Source organism: Lactuca saligna, chromosome 6 (assembly GCF_052625555.1).
Source record: "Lactuca saligna cultivar CGN05327 chromosome 6, ASM5262555v1, whole genome shotgun sequence".
Lineage (NCBI taxonomy): Eukaryota > Viridiplantae > Streptophyta > Magnoliopsida > Asterales > Asteraceae > Lactuca > Lactuca saligna.
Window position 1 is genome coordinate 141,923,519 of NC_136422.1, and position 12,632 is coordinate 141,936,150.

General features: G+C 31.2%; 1 protein-coding gene across 1 annotated transcript; it reads right to left on the bottom strand.

Annotated features, from left to right (window-relative positions):
* Window positions 1–9,934: 9,934 nt before the first annotated feature.
* On the bottom strand, window positions 9,935–12,323 carry LOC145000907 (short-chain dehydrogenase TIC 32, chloroplastic-like). The gene is made up of 8 exons (XM_078960210.1): window positions 12,111–12,323; window positions 11,373–11,604; window positions 11,150–11,229; window positions 10,900–11,050; window positions 10,747–10,825; window positions 10,587–10,671; window positions 10,440–10,486; window positions 9,935–10,267 (listed from the first exon to the last, which is right to left on the bottom strand). The coding sequence occupies exons 1-8, from the start codon at window positions 12,214–12,216 to the stop codon at window positions 10,106–10,108; spliced, it is 942 nt and encodes a 313-aa protein (XP_078816336.1). The 5' UTR covers window positions 12,217–12,323; the 3' UTR covers window positions 9,935–10,105.
* Between the last annotated feature and the right edge of the window lie 309 nt (window positions 12,324–12,632).

The following is a 12,632-nucleotide window of genomic DNA, read 5'->3' on the forward strand; positions in this document are numbered from 1 at the left end:
TGCATTTGGATAATAAATCTTACATAGTATATTCATAATCATAATTGGTTTTGTGTTTAATTGCGTGTGACCATGTATAGTTTTACATGAATCAATTAATTATTGGTAAAGTTAGACTTAAATTACTAATGTAATAATAACCAACTTGATATTCCATAATTATTAGCTAGCCATAAGGACGAAATGGATTCGAACTAAACAAGAGCGTTTTTACTTATTGATTGAATTTGAGTTAAGTTCGTCTGATCTTGTAAAATCAGATAAAAACCCTTTTTAAACTTGTTAATAATTAGGTTAATTTGATAGCAAGTAGATTAATTAGTAACACTGTTCCCTGTGATCGATACCCGACTTACCCAAGCTATATTATAATCTGACTAGGTACACTACCTATAGGTGCATAGTTAGTCTAAGTTTGTTAGGTTATAAATATTAAAATTAGTGGGTACTTTTGTGCACATCAGATATACATTCACATTCCTATTGAGCTTGTAAATAATATACATGTTTGATGGACTTAGTTGTCCTTTTACATATATATTGGGCCTGGGATATATATATTCACATTCCTATTGAGTCTATAAATAATATACATGTTTAGTGGTGTCACAACCCGAAATTTCCATTCTGTACGAACTTTATAAGGTCAATAAAAGTTATAACAGTCACAGCAAATTTTCAGACTTTTCTGTATAAGTTTGAGTATTTCGGGATTTACACTTAAGGAGATATCAGGAGAGTGGATGCACTAGGGTTTTGTGTAACACTATTATTCCAAAACTCTATTACATTAGAGTTCATTGCGGGAATAAAAATATTTTCTGTCAAAAATCCCAGGACTATAAATATGAACCTTAGCCAAATTATTTCATTTGTTACATTTCCAACTAGAGAAAAGCCATTTTCTCTCTCACGGATCTTCGGGTTTTCATCCCAAATCATGAGTACCCTTCTCTAGTTACATTATATGGCTTATAACATGTTTAATAACCTCGATTACATAGCAAAAATGCAAGATTCGGGAGTTTACCGCCCAAGAACATCTTGGGGAGTAAACTCCTATATGAGGCTTATATGATGCCTAGTCCCTTCCACATGTTAAATAACGACCTTAGGCTTGTATGTAAGTGTACTTAAGACAAGAAAACATCAAAGAAACACCCAAGTTTAGGTGTTCACGGCCCAAAGAAGTCTTGGACCGTGAACTCCACAAATAAGGACCAAAGGGTGATTTTAACACTCCTAAAGCTTTGGACAATTACCTAGGTTTACTCCTACATACATTAAGGACTTAAACATCCAAAACCCCTATTTTGAGAGTTTACGGCCCTATGATTGTGCTTGGGTTGTGAACATCAAATTAAGGCACCAAAGTGTGCCTAAGGCCTTCATTTGATTAGGGTAAAAGTCTAGAACCTATCCTACATGTGTATGAGACTTGAAAACATCAAAAACACCCTTCCATAAGAGTTTACGGTAGTAAACTCAAAGGGATTTGGCCTTTGGGCCGTAAACTCCTCAATGGAGTGTATCTATGCCCTAAACACTTCCAAGAATTAATCCACCAAGTTGGCATACTTCTAGGGATCATTTAGAACTTCAAAACACCAAATGTCACCAAGCTTGAGAGTTCACGGCCGTAAACTCAAGGGTTTACAACCGTGAACTCCTTGTGTGATGGCCATGGAAGAGTAAACTCAAGTATAGGGTCCTTTGGAACCCTAAACCCAAGTACCTTGTCCCACAATAGCTTAGATGCAATCCTTAGGGCTTATAACACTTATATAAAGTGTTTATTATGTTCTAGGATGTCTTAACATTATCAATTAGTAGGTTAAGACTAATTGGATACATATATGTGGTATTATATGTTAACCAGGGTTATAAAGTGTGTTCAAGACTTCACTTGTCACCTAGCGATCCTACATCTTCAGTTCATCCATACCACTCACTATAGGTGAGTTCATACCCCTTAACTAATGATTTAAATGTTTTTAAATGCTTTATGGGTGGGGGGGGGGGGGGAATACAAGTTAAACACTTATAGTTATTACATCAATTACATGTGATTAATAACTACAAAACCAATGATTTCTTACCGTTCAAACTGTTTATCAAACCATATTGTTTCAAACTGTTTTACAAACTCTTTTACTTATCAAATACTTTTACTTAAACTCTTTAATACTTATTATCAATTGCATGTCGATGTATGTATACTTATATAATAAATGTTTAAAAGGCTTAGGATGGCCTGCCCTCCCTATTTCCTTTTCGCGCTTGAGATGTGGTCTGGTGGGATATCGGGTATCCGTCCGAAGGTCATTTAAATATTAATTATATATCATGTGTACATATGTAGTCATAAAGGTCCTTCCAGATCATTCAGTACCCTTGGGTAGCAAGGGTATACTTCCAGGTTCATACGTACCAGTTACATCATTAGTAAGTTAACATAGGGGTAGCACAGGAGAATACTAATACTATAACTAGAACAAAGAAACATACAATGAGTCAGTTCATTCATGAGTCAGTTCGAGTAGTACACACAGTACATTACTATACATGCTAGATAGAGACAACGTACATTACAGCTAGCACACGCAGAACATTTCAGTACACACAAGCCAGATAGAGGAAGATTACACTTTCAGTTAGCACATTTATTACATATACGTTTATGCAGTTATGTGAACCATTGAACGAGTCATGGCACTTCCTGCCATGACCGTTATTGTATCCTAAATCTCCTTAATTGGAGAGTGTATGAGTTTGCGTATATATCTATACTGGATTGACTATCCTACACCTTGCTGCTCGCTACAGTGGGACTTGCAAGTCTACGGGTGCCAAATGTCATTTCTTACAGCGTCTTACATCGTCGTTTTACTAGAGTCGGTAGCAGGATACATGTCGATCACATGTTATTTGAAAACACCTTTTTGTATTAAGGTAGTTAGTACCACGGTAGTCACTTATTACAAATACTACGATACGATAATATTTTCCCATTACATTCACTTCGTGAATATTCACACGATGCACGGTAATGTAGTAACTATATTTTTGGTTAATGATAATCAGAATTTGGGAAGCACACACTCTAACAAGAGACATATACACGAACACGAGATGCCTTGGTAGAAGGCTACAGTTAGTAGAAAACATAGGGCTTTCTAGGAGAGTTCAAACATTATACAAAACATTGTACAAAAAATTTTACAGAAACAACTTTCAAACATTTTCATACAAACTCAAACATTAATATACTTATGATCTCACCAACATTAAGTTGATACTCGCTTTCAAAATAACTTGTATTCTCAGGTCACCACTAGACAGGTACAGGTGCCAGGCTTTTGAGAAGATGGAGTTCGTTCAAGACTCATCTTTTAATTTGATATGTATATTTTTGGTGTCTGTAACTTTGAAAGAACACACATGTATGAAATTATAATATTAATGCAATGGATGATGTTGTTGCTTGTTTACTACTACTCATTGTTGTGATACTGTACATAACGTCATCCACCCCGGAATGTTTCCGCCATTCATGGTTTTGGGGTGTGACAAGTGGGCCTTAGTTGTCCACTTACATGTTTATTGGGCATGGAATATACCGTATATGTTTATTCACGTAAATTCGATTAAGGATCTAATGAGACATTTCGTTTGGGACCAAATGAGTGTACAAATGTAGCCTGTAGTTATAACTAGAGCCCCCCCTCCCCCCCCCCCCCAGGGAGAGAGCGTGAGTTTGTGTATAGATCTATACGGGGGTGACACCCTACACCTGAGTTGTTCGCTACAGTTAGACTAGGCCAGTCTAGGGTGACAAACCATACCTTAAACAAGTCGGCATCTAATAAACGTCATGACAAGCAAAATTGTCATTATCAAGTATTGTTATAACGGCTCACTTAGAGGAGTTAACATTATAAAATTTACGGGAAACCATCTTTTGTGGATAAAACGGTACCCTACACGCTCTTGTACTCAACCTCGGGTGTTGAGATTCCAACATTCTCTTACGCAAACAACATCAGGTTGTCTGGGGTTTATTCTCTTTATATTCTCGCAAACATTAACACACATGCATTAATACGAGATAAGACACAAACATTTCAAAACGTTTTGTTTTCAGAAAATATCGGATTTTTAGGTGTTTATAAAGTAATACAAAACATTTTTCTCAAACATGCTTATGAACTCACAAACATTATATATGTTGACATTTTAAATTAACTTGTATTATCAGGAAATCACTGAGCAGGTTGGTCAACATGAATACTTGGACATTTTGTTATGTTTTGTTTTCATCATATTTTGGATAATTTGGCATGTAATATTGTAATATGATACTCGATGTAAAAAAATGACAGTTGTAATATTACATGCGTGATGATAATGATGTTAAGTTTCAATTATATACCCTATGATGATAATATCGTAATAAAGTTACCCAAGCCCCCGGACGTTTCCGTCGTCTGCTTCGAGGGTGTGACAATTTAAGTTATACATTATTTAAAATGTATTGCCTCTTAAAAATTGAATTGTAAAAACCAATCCAACCGAGACCGAAATGTAGTTCAGTTGGATCGGATCGCATTTGAAATTAGTTTGGACTATTCGGATCAATGTATTGAAAACCGGAATCCATTTGGATTTACTTGATTTGATCGGATCAAACAAATCCACCTAAATGTACACCCCTAGAAGGACCAAAAATGGGGGCCGATAAAGCTTGGGCTTGATGGGTCTAGATCAATGTTTTAAAAACCGGTTTTTTAGTTGAGCCAGTTCGATCGCCGGGTCAACCGGTTTTTATAATTATCATCTTTTTTTTTCCTATACATACGCACATATATAAATCATAAATTTGACGTTTACAAGTTCAAACATTAAAATTATATAAAAGTAAGTTGTAGATACATTAAAATAACACATAACCATAAGTTTTAGTGTTTGACATCAATTCATATACATCAAAAAGAAAATAAAGTATAATACCGAAATAAAATATAGTTTTAGATGAATACAAAAACATCAAAAACTTTATAACATTTACCATATGTTTTTATGTAGAGAAAACTAAATATATTTGAAAAAATCATCAAAATTTATCATGCAAATGGGCTTTTCCATGTGTTTTATTTAGTTTAACTGGTTTGATCGGTTTAACCGGGTTTTTCTAAAAACCGGTCGGTTCAATTTGGTTCAGATATCAACGTAAAACCGGTGATAGTTAAACCGCTCTCCCCTCCGATTTCCGATCCAACCGATTCAAACTGATTTTTTAAATATCGATATAGATTCTTGGAACTTCTCACCGAAAATAGTGAAACACAAAAATTCATTTGATTAATATAAAATGAATTGTTTGTGCTTCAATTTTTTTTATTTTAAAAAAGTTTTGTCAAATTAACTTGTAGGTTTAAGTTGGAAGTTAAAACGTTTTAGATTTTAATTTTGTAAAAGCTTCAGCAAACTAACTGCAAACTTTTAAATTGGAAACTTCCAAAAGGTAAAAGCTCTAAAAAAAATTACTTGGAGTAGTTTTGGATTGGGATAATGTCATAAAAAGCCTTAAGTTTGGCAAAAAATGTCGGTTTTACCCTTCGACAGATTTTTGGTTCGTTTATACCGCAAATTTGTCATATTTTTGTTGGTTTTGCCCTTGTTACGTGCAATAGCAGGTTTCCAGGTTATTATGAATTATTTTTTTGCAAAAAAAAACCCTTAAGTTTATAAATATTTTGCAAAAAAACCCTTAAGATTATAAACATATAAAATATAAATATATATTCAAAATTTTATAAAACTAAATAGTTTTCTACTGAAATATATTTTTAGCTTTACATACGGTAACTTTTATATTTGTTTGATATAAACTTTTTATATTTAAATTTTAAAAAACTTACATAGTTTTAACAAAATTTGAATGTATTTCTTAATTAATACTTCAACTTTTCAAAACAAAATTAAAAAACATTTGTTAGTTAATAAGTAATTATGCTAAAATAGTTATTATGAATAATATGGTATCATGTACATTCAATTATTTTTTTTAAAAGGTAAATAAAAATATTTTATATGTTTAAAAGGTTTGTATTTCAGAAATAGTAACATATCGTATTTTTTATATGTTTAAATACATAATAATATTATCATATTTTTTTATAAAAATATCATAAACATCTTAAACATCAAAAATAAATATAAACATTTTAAACATATAAAATATAAATATATTTGTCTAATTTATTATATAAATATATTTATTTTTATATAAAATATGATAGTTTATTATTTCTGAAATTCAAACCTTTTAAACATATAAAATATTTTTATTTTTCTTTTAAAAAAAATTAATTGAATGTCACTAATGTTATATTATTATTAGCTAACAGATGTTTTTTAATGTTACTTTTAAAAGTTTAAGTATTAATTAATAAATATTTAAATTTTGATAAAACTAGGTAACTTTTTTAAAATTTAAATATAAAAACTTTATATCAAACAAATATAAAATTTACCGTACATAAAGCTAAAAATATGTTTCAGTAGAAAACTATTTAGTTTTATAAAATTTTGAATATATATTTATATTTTATATGTTTATAATCTTAAGGGTTTTTTTGCAAAATATTTGTAAATTTAAGGGTTTTTTCGCAAAAAATAATTCATAATAACCTGGAAACCTACTATTGCAGGTAACAAGGGCAAAACCGACAAAAAAAATAACAAGTTTGCGGTATAAATGAACAAAAAATATGTCGAATGATAAAACCGTCATTTTCTGCCAAACTTAAGGTTTTTTATGACATTATCCCTTTTGGATTATGATTTTTTATTAAAATAAAAGCTTTAAATTCATACTTAACTAACGACTCATTTTTTTGTTTTTTAAAGGTTAAAAAAAACTCATTTCCAAACATACCGAAAGTAGTACAAGACTTAAAAACTAACTGTTAAAGAATACACGATATTTTCATTTTAACCATCATATCGTAATATTATTTTTTATTATATTATCATTTTATGTAAAATTTAATAATATTTTATATAAAATGATTCAAAATATGTTAGATTGATCAATAAAACTACGAAAATATCTAGATTTTTTTAGCGATCAACACATGATTTTATTTGACATTTTTTTTATAAATTAACATTTAATTTTAAAATAATAAATAATTATTTGAAATATGAACCCTTATTTCATGTTGGGTTCCTTAAATAAATTCATTTGTTATATTTTTTAAAAAATTCGAAAAATAAAATAGTTTATCAACTAGGTGTGGTACACAAAACACAACATATATTTTTACGATCGGCTATCATCAATTTCACCGGTTAAGCCGATTTTTTATATTTCAATGGGTGAAAAATATTTTTATAGCCTCTGCCCATGAAAAAAAACATATTTTTCTTTTATTTTTTTACACTAGTTTTTTGCATTTTTTACTTTTATTTATTATTATTATTAAGGAAAATGACAAATTAGCCCAACAATATATTTCGAGTTTATCGAATCAGTCCTTTCACTTATTTTCGTGCTTTTATGAAGGAATAAAATTATTTTTGTCGGGTTTAATTGGTTATTTTGAACAAAATAAAGGGTAACCTGGTTTCCTCTTTGCCACATAGACTAGACGCTTGTTGATCTATTTTCCCCTAACTCACGATGACTTTGAAAAGTCTAAAATTTCATCCTCCTCTCTTTAATTTTACAATTTAAGTTATACAAGTACATGGATATCCCTTGAAGTGTAATCAAATGGTAATATGAACCCTAATTCTCCATAAATCTTTAATTCCTACTGAAACTTAGATAAATAATAATAATAAATCAAGATCCTTGTTTTTAAAATTTGATTGGTTTCCAAATCATTCCTATATTTCCAAAACATATTGATAACCCTAGAGATTACGAGATCAAATCCCACCATTAGGGTGCCTACACTTCGTACTCGGACTTTTTTGTTTTACCAGAAATGAAGAGTTGAATAAAATTATTTTTTGTCGGGTTTAATTGGTTATTTTGAACAAAATAAAGGGTAACCTGGTTTCCTCTTTGCCACATAGACTAGACACTTGTTGATCTATTTTCCCCTAACTCACGATGACTTTGAAAAGTCTAAAATTTCATCCTCCTCCTCTCTTTAATTTTACAATTTAAGTTATACAAGTACATGGATATCCCTTGAAGTGTAATCAAATGGTAATATGACCCCTAATTCTCCATAAATCTTTAATTCCTACTGAAACTTAGATAAATAATAATAATAAATCAAGATCCTTGTTTTTAAAATTTGATTGGTTTCCAAATCATTCCTATATTTCCAAAACATATTGATGACCCTAGAGATTACGAGATCAAATCCCACCATTAGGGTGCCTACACTTCGTACTTGTACTTTTTTGTTTGACCAGAAATGAAGAAAGAGTTGAAATCTACGACATTTCTTCAATTTTATAGATTTTCAGATACATGCAAATCACAGAGCATAAAGATGGTATACTTTGTGTTGTGGGATGGGCTGGGACCCATATTTATTAGGGATAATGACTTGATACGGTTAAGATACTTTTTGAAATGTACACATTTAATCCTTATTCTTTTTTTTAAATAAACTCTTATACTTTATTAATATGTACACGTTAGGTCATTTTCACCGGATTCTACAAGTTTTGCTGACGTGGAAGAGTTTATTTTACAAAAAAAAAAAAAAAGAATAAGGACTAAATGTGTACATTTCAAAAAGTATCTTACCCGATCAAGTCATTTTCCCTTTCTTTTATTTTGTAGAAATGAAATACCCAAGGTGGTATCTACATATCCACAACGAGATTTTTCCAACTTTTTATTCATCATGAAAAAGAGTGAGAACCCTGATCTCCGACGACTCCTTTGTGTGTTCCTACACATCACTGGTAGCAAGGAGGAATGATGGCAAAAACAACAAGGTCGAAGGGGAAGGCATGAGGAAGTAGAGACGATAGTTAGCGACGAGGAGTTGCTCTGGTAGCCCCCTCGTCGATTCTTTCTTCTTTTTCTGGCAACATATCTCAAAGATGGAGGCAAAGAATATAGATTAGAGAAATACAACAGGTAAAAGTTGTTTGACTGTTGCTGTTCGACCAGAAAGAAGAGAGACGAGAAAGAGAAGGGTCGCCGCCCTTTTCTTGTATAAGGATTTATTTTACAAAAAAAAAAAAAAAAGAATAAGGACTAAATGTGTACAATTCAAAAAGTATCTTACTCTATCAAGTCATTTTCCTTAAAAGAAAATTCGTATATGACCGGTATACCAGATATAACCGGTCATAAGGATTGCATTGTTAAAAAAAATGAAAGTATAAAGGTTTATTTTACAAGAAAAAAAAATTAAAAACTAAATGTATACATTTCAAAAAGTATCTTACCCTATCAAATCATTTTCCCTATTTATTATATAGTTGTAAATTATTAAAAAAGTATTTTAAAAAATGACAAAAATGAATTTGAAAGAATATAACAGATTTTTTTCTAATTTATGAGACCAAATTTAAAATTAAAAAAAAAAAAAAAAAAAAAAAAAAAAAAAAAAAAAAAAGATTGACCTTATCCAAAAAATTAGGAGCCAAAATTTTAGTTTACTCAACAAACAATAAGATAAAGATAAAAAATTAATACAAGGATAAAAAAGTCTTTTCGCATTAGTCAGGACCAATACCAAACAAAAGTCAAACTTAGAGACGAAATTGAGATTTATTCAAAAAAAAAAAAAAAAAGACGAAATTTGCGTTTTTGGGTAAAACGCAGGGACTTCTTGTAATATACTCTACATATTATATACGATTGGGAAAACTAATAAAAAAAATCACGACTAAATCTTTTCGTAACCATTTTCACATAAATCAGCCAAAATTAGTAAATTACCCAATCTAATTTGAAGTGTAAAAACTATTAGCAATCCTTTGATTAAACACACACTAAGATCAGACAAAATTTACGTTCTAAGACATATACATTACGAATATCAGTCAAATTCCCCTTTCAAATATCCTTTCCAAGTTCCAAAATAGATTCAACAAAATTTACAGTCTCGATTAAAGTCTGCTATGGAGCCACCATGGTCAAACTGATATCCCACAACTCTTTACCCAAATTTTCATCTTTAGCATACGAATTCGGCTGGGCTATGTTACTATCCATGAAATATTCACCACTAACCCCTTTCACTTGTGGATGCAATGCAACATAGCACGTGGTTGCCGCCCCCTATATATCACATGTTTAGAAACAAAATTATGTTCCGTGACACGACAGTATACCTGACCTGACATGACATGACAGTATACAAGACTCGAAATCAAGAGTGAGTCACTGTATGTCAAATGCAGTACAACTTGTTTTGTCCTGTAACAAACGAGGCCGTAAAGATTTATCAAACCTGTGGGATGTTTTTGAGAAAGTATTTGCCAACCCAATCAACCATGCCTGAATCAAGAACAATGCAAGATTTTGAATGAAAATTCGATTGAGAATATTTAAAAATGAAAGTTAAAAAAAAAAAAAAAAATTGAGTTTTAACTTTTACCATCTATAATGTTGTGGTAACGTAGAAGATTGGTTGCAATAGATCCGGGATGAAGAGCATTTGCAGTTAAATTCACTCCATTTTCCTGGTTTATTGTAATTAAAATTGTCATAATTGATAGATCGTGGGACCCACAATATGAAGACATGTAAGTAAATACCTTGAAGTGTCTTGTTAGCTCTTTAGCATGCAAGATGTTGGCTAGTTTTGATTGTCCATATGCATATATGGGGCTATAACTGCATCATAGGTTGTGATTATGGGTAAAAGATTAAAAAAAAAAAAAAGTTGTTATTTTGTGTTGTTTATGTACCTTGACTCATCGTTGAGATTATCAAAGTATATGCCTTTGTATGCAAATCGATGAGCTTCTGATGATACGTTGACTATTCTACCTTCTTTTTTTTGTTCATGTGAAGTGCGTTTCATTGTCTCAAGTAAAAGTTGTGTCAAAAGGAAATGACCTAACGAATGATACATAGATCACGTGATGTAATTCTACTTTAGGAATTAAAATTTCGTGAAATAAAATGCATATGCTATGAATTATGATTTCAAAATACCTAAATGATTAGTTGCAAATTGTAGCTCGATCTTGTCTTTTGAAAGCATGAATGGTGGTGCCATAACCCCTGCGTTGTTACTTCCAAAAAACATAACAATAATTAGTTTTCTTACAACTTAACTATTTCGTCCTGATTCCAATGGAATGAGCAATTCCATTCCATCATACCAAACACTACCTCGAAACCAGATCTTAAATAGAGAAAATAATTGGTTCCTTACATGAGAAGATTTAAGGGAAGACCTGAGGAAATGAATTCAGCTGCAAAATTCCTTACAGATGCCAAAGAGCTAAGATCTAACTCCATTACATCAACTTTAGCATTAGGAATTTTTTTAAGTATATTTTCTTTAATGCTTCTACCACTTTCGGTATTTCTTACTGCCATAATTACATGTACCTCATGTAAGGCTAGGACTCGTGTTGTCTCCATGCCGATTCCACTTGTAGCACCTAAAAATACACAAAAATAATATTTAACCAATTAAAAAGTGAATTCTTGTATCATATGTTTATTTTATTCCATCATAAATGGGGAATGGATTTTAGAAAGTTGGAATGGGGAAGGCCTCATTTCTCTGCGAAATTGTTTTGCTTCAAGTAATTGACGATTAACTCAACTTATACAAAACCAGAAACGTTTTGGGTTCATTTTGAATGTGCAATTACTATTTATGGAATTTCAAAAACAGAAGTTGACTTTTTTCCTTATGATTCCAAAAAGAGTAAATTGTAAACATGACAATGAATCCATGATCCAGCAATCAAGCCCCAATTTGTTAATTTAGTTCCCTTTATTGAGTCGTAACCTAAAGATCCACCACCGATTCATCAAAAATCGTGTCCAATTCCAAATTATAATTCATAAAAACAAAAATTAAGAAGAACCCATGTGATATATCTTACAATAGGAGTACGAATTGCATACGAGAGAGAAGCACAGAAGCATTGAAGATTACCTGTAATAATAGCAGTCAGACCAGTTCCATTGATACCTTGAGTGACATCTTCAGCTGTTGAAGAAGCCGAAAACCCTGATGCTCCTTTTCTCCCAAAAATCCACATGTTGACGCTCTTCCTAAAGATCACACCAACAAACAGAATTCTAAATCTAAGGTTGAAAAACACTTTTTTTTGTTTGATATTTGATAAATCCAAAGCCCATTTTTTATGAATATTTTTACAACATAAAACATTTTATTTAGAGGATATATAAAACAAGGGTTAATCTCATTATTATAAGAGAATAGTCCTTTAAGTTTCCATTAATCTCATTATTATAATAGAATAGTCATTTAAGTTTCCATTAGCATTATACGAGAGCAAACTCGTTTTGTATGCCATTTGGTCACCCTAACCTAATATAACCGCTCTAAAATGGCATGTAATCACTTGTGAATGTTGGTACCCAATATTTTATCAACTTGTTTCATCATCGTCGCTTTTCTCACCACCGAAATGGTAGTTTTACTTCTGATCAA

What these genes read in the sequence shown, in the direction of transcription:
- LOC145000907 (XM_078960210.1), bottom strand. Translation starts at nt 12,216, where the DNA reads ATGTGGATTTTTGGGAGAAAAGGAGCATCAGGGTTTTCGGCTTCTTCA. An exon ending in TCTGACTGCTATTATTACAG is followed by an intron (nt 11,605 to 12,110) that starts GTAATCTTCAAT and finishes GTGTATTTTTAG; the next exon opens with GTGCTACAAGTGGAATCGGC. An exon ending in ATTTGCAACTAATCATTTAG is followed by an intron (nt 11,051 to 11,149) that starts GTATTTTGAAAT and finishes ATCATTCGTTAG; the next exon opens with GTCATTTCCTTTTGACACAA.